At 45.1% G+C, this 9,927-nt stretch overlaps 1 protein-coding gene across 2 annotated transcripts in view; it reads right to left on the bottom strand.

Annotated features, from left to right (window-relative positions):
- Nucleotides 1-9,453, bottom strand: part of ARFGEF2 (ADP ribosylation factor guanine nucleotide exchange factor 2) — a 35,424-nt gene extending 25,971 nt beyond the window's left edge. For both annotated transcript variants that reach the window (XM_039563328.1, XM_039563327.1), the window contains exons 1-4: nt 9,178-9,453; nt 2,496-2,526; nt 1,566-1,689; nt 747-893 (exon numbers count right to left, since the gene is read on the bottom strand). In XM_039563328.1, coding sequence (XP_039419262.1) covers nt 747-893; nt 1,566-1,689; nt 2,496-2,526; nt 9,178-9,316 — 441 coding nt within the window. In that variant the 5' untranslated portion in view covers nt 9,317-9,453. The remainder of the gene's footprint in view (nt 1-746; nt 894-1,565; nt 1,690-2,495; nt 2,527-9,177) is intronic.
- Between the last annotated feature and the right edge of the window lie 474 nt (nt 9,454-9,927).

Consider the following 9,927-nt stretch of genomic DNA (forward strand, 5'->3'; position numbering starts at 1 on the left):
TACAAAACACAGGTATCTTTTTTTAAGACTTTACAAGCAACAACATTTCAAATCAAAGAAAGTTTAAAAGGACTTCCATATCTCTGTTCTCTTCTGAGCTGTTCTTAGAGGGTTTTATCAAAATTAATTTTCCACTACGGGACATACTGCACCTCCAAATGAAAGTTATTATATTCCATAGCTTCATTTCCATGCAAGAAACAATTGTCCCACACTAACATCAAGCTGGATTACTAGAAGGTTCACCAACTTCCAAACTCAGCTACAGTAGCCCAAGAAGATTTCAGAGCCAGAACACACACCACTGATGGATACTACCACGCCTTGCTGAGAACATACACTGGCAGCTGTCTGGAAAAAAGTCCAGGGGAGCAGACAGCACTCCACGGCACTGCATCCCATTTCCAGGGCTGCTATCAGGGCTGAAAGCAATTCCCTGGCCTGATGGAGGTGGGCACTGCAAGCCTCTAAGAGGAGCATGAAGTTGTCTGAAAGATGGCTCATCTTGGAAAGGACAAACATCTATAAAATATTCCCTTACATTCTGCTTTCCCAACAGGAAGTACATTTTCCTCACCACCTCTGCCCTGGTGACAGCCTTCCTGAATGCAGTGACACATGGGACAATGTAAGAAATGGAGCAACTGGGCCCTCAGTAATATTTAGCTTTTTTTTTTTTTTCAGTTACAAAATGAAAGAGAGAGAAAGCAAATTAATATTGCACCAAAATAAATGAAATAGAATACCTTAATTATCTGCAGTTGTACTCCTTCATCTGTTTGGGGACCTTGAAAGCAATTGCAAATGGTTTCGACTATTCGGTCAATCAGTCGTTTTCCAGGAGCTCCACTGTCTGGAGCGTTGCCAGTGATATGCCCATATGCAATGAGTTTCTAGATAGAAAGAATGCAGCTTAGATGACCATATACTGTTAAGAAAAACACAGTTTAGCACAGCATAAAAAGGGGTGTTTAGATAGCATACCTCACTTAACCAGCTTTAATGCAAAAATTTAACACCATCCATAGTCTGGCCACCAAATACTTTGACTGCTCACATATGTGGACAAAACAGATTTCAGTATTACACAAAAGCTTTTTCCACCCAGACCATTTCTTCATACCATAACCAGAGAAATTTTTTTTAACACCAGTCCTTGTGTTATACCTTTGTGTAACACCTATTCAAAACCAAAGGGTTCTGCCCAAGATGTACAAGAATTCTGTAAGAATCGAAAGAGGGGAAAAAAAAAAAGAAAGACTCCAGAGTGTGACCTCTGCCATCACATCAGCACCACAAGAAACCCCAAGGTAACACTCCTTGTAGAGCACCGCAGACGAAGCGCCTTTCCTGGCTGATGTGAGGATCCCTGAGCCCCAGCAAAGGCTGCTACAGAAGTGCAGCCACACTCCTCCCTGTGCCCACGCGCCCAGCCCACAGCGAGCCCAGGCAGGGCCAGGGCGTGCGCAGGGCAGGGCTGCCCCTCACCTCTGGAGCTGCACACCAGATTTGGTAACTGCAGCTTTCTCCATCTCACTCTGAGCAGGCTTAACCAGGACACTTACCTGTAAACAATCCAGGGAAGTACTGACGATGCGTGGAGACTTTGACTGGCAGGCCAGCTCAAATGGAAGGAAATATTTATCTGCTTCAATGAAATTTGCTTTTGGTGGAGCAGCAGTGCCTTCTCTAGGTCAGATAAGAAGAGTTATTAATTTTTCTAAACACGTACATCGCAGCAAACTACACTTTCTCCTTTTTCTAAATTTAAAGCTAAATAATGCATAGCTGCTTACAAATGTACTGCAGCTTTCTTGCATATACTTTCTTAAACTAAGATAAATTTTCTTTTAAAATCACACAAAACCCATTTTACATTTATATTCTATCTGATCGTTTTGATACCTTCTTCAGCTTAACTATTCCCTCACTATACTCCAACACTGTCGCGCTATCTGAAATATTAGAAAATTCCTACACAACTGATGTATCTATCCATGTTATTCAAAACTGGTTAAACAGAGCCCATAAGAGGAAAACTAAGCAAATAGAAACACATTTGGAGACCCATCTACTCATTTTTAATCATAGCACAGTGCTGGAAAACCGTTTTAAAATTTTTATTTAAGTAATATTCAAATTGGTGTTCTTGATCTAGGTAATAAAGAGCACATGCTATCAAACAGAGGGTATGTACCGCTCCCCATGATTTCCTATCAGGCTATTGAGTCCAGTAAAAGGAAGCAAAAAACTGGCACCTTTTAGGAATTTTGCAATTTTTTCCTGATGAAATTCAGAGGCAGTTATGGCTTGAGTACCCACAGCCACAAACATTGTGTAAGTGAAACACACAGGCCAGGCCATATGCTCTTGGCAGAAAGGTGGGTAACCGGGTATTCACAAACTCACTGCTGTAATGTATATACACCCTTACACTTCCACAAAATATTCCATTTGTCCTTTTCATACACTGTTTAGAGTAATTAAGAATTTACCTTTGCTTTTCCAGCTCACTTTTTATTTCATCTGGAAGAGAGAAAAAAAATCAAGCCTTAGTCATCATTACCAATAACACAGTATTACAGAAAAGTTGTTTCAAATCAAGTCTCGCACTTCAGTATTTGCTACTCCATTCCTGTAACACCTCAGCTTCAGAGATCAGTTTTACCAGTTATGGAAAGGTATATCTCTCCAATTTTACATTTAAAAAGCCATTTTTTCCAAACATTCTCAACAAAAGGTATCTTTAGAACACGCAGGCATAGTATGCAACTTTTATTTAAGTGCAAGTCCACATCATAGAGCGCTCAGATCTGCAGAAGCCTTTGAGCTACTGCATAAACCCTCAGCTCAACGCATCCGACCTTCCCGTCACCTGCAGTCCCAGCCAGCCTGCTTGTCTTGAGCCTTACAACAGGAATTGGCCAGACAAGCTCCCAGGAGATAGGAAATCTTAAAATGCACTCTGTCCTTTTGCCAGCAGATTTTTTTTTTAATTACACTTTTAAAGAGCTTTTCATAAAACTAAAAACATGAGGAAAGAAAGTTCCTTTCTCATTTCTCTTGTATAGAGCATCAGATCCCAAAGATCCTAGTAAGGCTTTTCAAGGATTTCTAAGGTATCACCACGATACAGACCAGCATAAGCACCCACTGTGAACACTGACAAATCCATATCTAAACAAACACCCACGGTAAGGCTGCACAGCTACATCATCTGTAACACCAGTGGAACCTTCCATCCCACCCTACAGCACATGCTGCAAATTACCCTGACTCTGCAAATTACCATGCTTACAAATCTTGTTTCAATTGCACGTATTAGAAAGTGATAATTCATTCAATACTTGTTCTCCACAACTCTGGAGAGGCACCATTGTCTGTGATCAGATGTCCACAGTTCAGATGATTTCACTGCTGCCTGTGAACCTCAGGAATTTCTTCTGTCTCAGGAGAATCAATATACAAACCGCACTAAGGAACAAGGACTGCAGCAAACACAGATTACAGTGTTTTGTACAGGCCTGATTGTCAGTGAATGGCACAGGAACTAATCCTCACAGCGTGTACTGATTTTGTAAAATTACTACCCACACTGGATAGAGAAAATGGAAGCAAAACATAGAGAAAACCTGTATAACCAGAAGCTGTGAGTGATAAGCTCCATCCAGGACTCCCATTCTCTCTGCCATATCTGCTCATTAATGAGCATCAGTCTGACATCCCTTAGTTCTCATGGCACACAATGATGTTACACAAACTGAAGTAATGTTATCCATCCCGGAGTCAGCCAAAGAGACATCAGAAAAATGCAAGAGTCCCAGGCACACAGTGTTCCCAGGTCTCCTCAAGCCCATCACACAAACAAACATATCCAGCAGCTTTAAAGACCAGTTTTCATTTGCCAACCTTGCAGAAGCCAAGCCCAGTGCTCAGCTGGGGCTCCAGGATCAGAAGGAACTTTGCAGCTCAGTGACAGCACAAACCCAGAACCACCATCCCCTGATACTTCAGGCTTCAACTGAAGAGGAGACAACAGAATGGAGGCTGTTGGTAAGAAATGACCAAGGTTTTCTGTGCCAAACAGACAGCGTAAATCTTGCACAGCACCACTTCCTGAACCACTGTGTTTTTCATTCCAGGATCCAGCTGGCCTACCAACAAGGTGACTAGTCAGAAATTCAGTTCAGCATAATTTGAATTCAGGCCTTTAGGTTTAATTGCCTTCCCCATCTTTAACACTATACTGTGATCCAAAGAGCTACTGAGAACAACGTATGCTAACAAACCCACCAGTGTATTGTGCTCCTGTTTTTGTCTGCCATGTTCTTAGCACAGCATATTCCCTAGGCATGCAGGAACCGGCTGCTTAAAACACTGAGTCTTCTGGGTAGCTTTATACCTTCAGAACGCTTAGTCCTGCCTCCAGGTCTTGGCAGAGAAAGGCATATTTTAGCTATATCTAGAATCCCAAGTACAGCAGGATGCCAGGACCAGAAAAAACACAATTAATGCTGTATTTCAGACACCCTGTAGAACTAAGGTGTACAGAGCTTTTTCTTAATGAAGAAATTTTTCTAACACAAAAGCTCCACTAAGTTCTTCTTTCTTCCAAGGAGATCATTTTCCCCCCATACTGTTTGTTTTGCAGAGTAAAAAAGATCTTGAATTGAAACTTCACGAAGATTATGGCTCTAAGGGGACATGATCATGCCCATCTTTACTGATACTTGTCTTAGATCTTGCACTGGAAAAATAATGGAAGAATAACATCCCATATTAGAGCAACAACAGTTCAACTCTCAGAAGTACTCTATAAAACAACAACAATAAAAAAAGTCTAACCAAGGCCTGACCAAGTTCCCCACTTTTATTATAATAAAAGCTTTTCTAAAGCCATATAAAAACATCTTCACCACAACAGTATTTTAATAGATAATGCTGGCAGAAAAGAATAAATGAAAGGACAAAAGGAAGCTACAGGCATACCTCTGCTACTGATTGCATCAAAATAGTTTGAAAACCTCCACGTTTGAAGTACTCATTTGGTGGTCTGACCATCACAGGTGAGTGAAACAGAAATAGTTGCCTAATTAAAGACTGCTGCCAGGAACAGCTTGCTAAGCCCTAACCAGGCACTGCCAGCTTCCAGAAATCACCTGCCACTGGTACTGTTTTTCTCCAGTCACAGGAGTAAGGGGCACAGCTCAACTCCATTCCATAGCTACAGAACACTGTCTGAATTTTGGTCAACATCTGGTCACCCCAGCACAGTGCTGATCCCTCAGTTGGTGCTTTAGGTACCAGAGCTCCCTGTCACTCTCATGGGATCTCCTTCAGTCAGAAACATCTTCAACCCCTGTGCTGCCCACCCAATGAAAGTCCTGCAGCATTCCTAGCAAGCAACAGAACTGGAACACGAATGGCCTTGCAGCAATTTCTTCCAGAGCTTCTGGCCATAAAAGCAGGATGCAAACCCACACTGAGTAGCTGCCTTTCTATAGCAGATGGATGGGTTCAGTTCGCTTGCATTGAAAACTACACATTAAAAGAGAGGACATTTGTTGTCTGCCTGCAATTCGATGCCTGCTCTGTGGCCGTAGAGTCAGGTTTGTGCCAGTGGCAGCAAGCAAGCTCCTGTGCAGAAAATGGCTTGTGCTGGCACAAGGACACAGGCCATGCCCTTCCATAGCCCGTCCGAGCAGCAGGCAGCAGTGCCAACACAAACACACAGAGGAGCAGCCAAAGCTTCCCTCCCCCAGCCCAGTAAAGCCGACCGCATTGCCCAACATGCAACCTGCCTTCAACTTCATCCAAACCCCAACACCCCGCAAGTACTGATCACATCTGTCCTACAGAGCCCTTCAGAAAAGGCTGCCTGGGGAAGCCGGAGTCTCCTCTTTGCCCCACCATTCTCTGAACACACTGGCCAAGAGGCCAAACTAGGAAACACAACTTATTTTGGACATTTGTCATTTATACACAGAGACTTCTTAAACACACAACCAGATTCCTAAGTGAAGGCACGGTTGAAAAGATTTTAACTTGTTAACAAGCTAACTAAACAAATTGTGTTGTTTACAAAGCTCGAAGATATGTATGTGGAGCTGCCCAGGCAACCAAAGAAAGCCACAGAACCAGGTTGGCTGCACAGGATGTCATTAAAAATAGCCGCAGTAGGGCAGGAGTAATAGTTTATGTGAGAGACCGAGGTGCACAATTAGCTGTATTCTAATATGAACTGCTGTGATACAGACTATCAGTGTTCCACTGCAAATTTTTCAAGATAATTTCAGTAGATTTACTAAGAATCATGTGTACCTGGAGCTCCATGTAAATGCTTATTAAATAACTATTTTTATACAATACGATGGTCTGTTGAAAACAAATTTTCTTTAAAACAGTTTTCTTAAGAAGAGCAGAACAGCTTCTCTGTTTAAAACCCTCCATTTCTCCCAATCTCTCCTGGGGTTTACTGGCACTACAAGTACAGGAGACAGGAGACAACCGTTACACCTACTGATGAAGCAAGAGACCGAATGAAGGAATCTATTCAAACTCTGCTTACTTAACATTAACACTGCATATTTCAAAGGAGGGGGTGGAAAGAAGAAAAAAAACCCCAAAACCTCAAAAAACACCATTGCAAACTGGTTTTGATCCTTTTCTTACATATTTCTTGTGTTTGTGTCCTACTTGAGCCTATGTTACTTCTGATTTCTACAATGTCATGTGTATTTTGCAGTCCAAAACTGATCAGTATTAGTCCAGTGAAAGGACTGAATTACAGGGAAAAAAGGGTAAGAAGAGTTTCAATTTAGAACAATTAAAGCAGATTAAAATTAGAATGAAAGAATACCATATTTCCTACACAAGAGAGACAGCAACATTCAGTAGTGATTTACCTAAATTCACATGAGTTACATGTACAAACCTATACAGAACTCACATAAGAAAACAAGAGCATCATTCCCACAGTTAGAAACTTCTTTCTCTCTCACCAAACAACAAATGTAAAGCATAGGTAAGTAAGAGAAACACTACTGCAGTAACACCACAGCAGAAGCCATAAAAATAGGTTCATTTTTATTAGGCAGCTGTAGAATACACCAGTTTCTCTCTATTTGGAAAAAAAAATTCATCTGAGACTTCCCTTGTCCCAGGAGCAGATACCATGCACACATGCTCTGTGCCTGCGTTGCCTGGTTTATAACTGGTGCAATGCTTCAAGGCTCCAATAAAAACACCATTGCATAGAGAAGACTGCACAGCAAAAGGGATTTAGGAAGTGGTAGAAATGGATTATTCAAAGTATGACTTGGAGAAAAGTGCAGCAGACAACAGCTGACACAATGACCATTTTCATAAAGTAACTACATTTCTTTCAAACTGAATTATTTTTACTCAGTGTTAACTGGACTTTTTATTATTATTCACAACATCGAAGCTTCTTTCATCCATGACAGTTTGTGTAGGTTATGAAGTTTGGCCTGAATTCTTCAGACTGCCAGCAACATTCTTCCCTCATTTCCTCACATATATACTATTGCATAGAGCTTGAAAATTAAGTTGACACTTTTGGAACTGTCATAGTTAATATAAAGTATAAGCTTAATTAAAATTAAGTATATGGAAATAAACCTGGTTTTTTCACTTGAGTTATTAAAAAAAAAAAAAAAGAAAGGCTTAACCAAAATAGAATAAAAGAAACTGCATTCCTGTTAGCAACCTACAATGCTCAAATAATATTCGCCAAATGTAACAGAGATCCTCTCACACAGTCAGTCATCCAGGCCCCTAACAGTTGGGTCAACAGAAGGTTATCTCTTTATGCTGACTTCTGCTTTAGTCCAGGAAAGCCCATGGACTCTTTTTCGAGGCAAGATGAGGGGAAAAAATGTCCACCATCACAACCATCAGCTCCCCTCAAACATACTGTACCTCAAAACATGCAGGCATGGAATAGTCATAGTCCGAAAGGCAGGTGCCAACGGGTGGCAACTGCACAACACTCCTCCCAAAATCATCTGCGATGCATTAGCAAACACAGACCTTCACTAGGCATCTTACAAGGAAGTTCCCTTTCTCTACCTACAAATATATTTACATAGCAGCAAAACAGGTTCTCAGTCCTGTAAATGGGTTTGGTGCATGTGGGGGCAGTTGGGGAAGAGATCAGGAAAAGGAATTAATTAGGAAAAGCAGTCTCTAACTGCTGGGGCACATCTGCTATTCTCTGGCTCACAATGCCAACTTTAAATAATAATTAAAATACCCTCCTATCTGCTTACCTTTCTCTGGATATACTGTCACTACTGGTAGCTCCTACAGATCTCCTGGCAGCAAATATTGCAGGGAGGAAGATAAAAAGGACAGCATTTCTTTAAGCTTGCTCTCACTCTGCCTGGGACAGAACTTGCACCTGTCCAGCGTCCTTACACACTCAGCCTGTCTTTTCTTCTGTCCTGGATACATTAAATGTTCCCAATTCAAAGGAAAATATTGATGTGAAGCAACCAAAACTGAAAGAGAGGTGTCACTTTTGCAAATTAAGAAAGGGCCACAGAGAACTCCAGCTGCAGAGCTCTACTGTTCTACCCAGTTTATCTTTACCCTCTTTGTGACACACCATATGTTGTCAGAACTCTTAACACAGAGACCTTTACATAAGCTTGTACTTGCAGATTTCAGAACCAGTCCACCAACTTCACAAAAACCGCTTTCAGGTCTGAAAACATCACAGACATTACATGTACTTGGCCACACTGCTAACAGTCCTCAGCCAGTCCGACCACGACTTAGAGATTAGAGGTCAGATTTATCATCCCGAGAAGCTCTGGGACTCCGTAAATCGAGGGCCTTAAAAAGTCTTGTTTCCTAGTCTAAAAAAAGCAATTAATTTTCTGAAAACCGAAGTGGCAAGTCCAAATTCCTCCTGTTTCATACCGAGATCAGAACTTAATAAAACAGATATTTGGGGGTTTTCCCCTCGTATTTGCACGTCCTGTACTGGAGGAAGAACGTTCCCTCCGCTCCAAAGTCCCGAGAGCAGCTGGGGGCGCGGGGCTCTCCCGCACCCTGCCGGAGGCGGAGGGGACGTGTCCCGGGGGGCTGGGCCCCTTCCACCGCCGCGCCCCCTGTGCCCTGTGCGGGCCGGGCCGGACCGGGCCGACTCACCCAGCGCCACCTGGCAGGCTTTCCGCAGCTGCCCGTGCGGGGGCCGCTTCGCCTCCTTCTCCGCCAGGATCTTCTCCAGGGCCCGCGACACGAACATGCTCTTAGTGCGGGCGTCCTGCTCGCGAGCCGGTGGCTGCATGACGAGGCCGGGAGCGGGGCAGGGGACGGGAGCGAGAGCCGGGCGGGCACTCGGGGCCCGCGGCACCACCCGGAAGGGACGCGCCTCCCTCAGCGGCCGCGCCGCCGCCACGGCGCCGCCATGTTGGTGCCGTCACGTGACTCGGGCCAGCCCTGGCCCACCCCCCCAGAGCCGCGCGTGCCGGGGGCGGGGCCGGGGGCGGGGGCGGGACCGGGGGGCGGGACCGGGGGCGGAGCTGAGGGGCGGAGCCGAGGGGCGGAGCCGAGGGGCGGAGCCGAGGGGCGGGACCGGGGGCGGAGCTGAGGGGCGGGGCCGAGGGGCGGGGCGGGGCCGAGGGGGCGGGGCCGGAGCCGAGGGGCGGGGCCGAGGGGCGGGGCCGAGGGGCGGGGCCGGGGGCGGAGCCGAGGGGCGGGACCGAGGGGCGGGACCGGGGGCGGAGCTGAGGGCCGGGGCGGGGCCGAGGGGGCGGGGCCGGAGCCGAGGGGCGGGGCGGGGGCGGGACCGAGGGGTGGGGTCGGGGGCGGAGCTGAGGGGCGGGGCCGAGGGGCGGGGCCGAGGGCCGCCCTCCGTGAGGGAGGGGAGCTGTGCTTTGCTGACGGAGGGGTGGCATT

Source organism: Corvus cornix, chromosome 20 (assembly GCF_000738735.6).
Source record: "Corvus cornix cornix isolate S_Up_H32 chromosome 20, ASM73873v5, whole genome shotgun sequence".
NCBI classification, from domain to species: domain Eukaryota; kingdom Metazoa; phylum Chordata; class Aves; order Passeriformes; family Corvidae; genus Corvus; species Corvus cornix.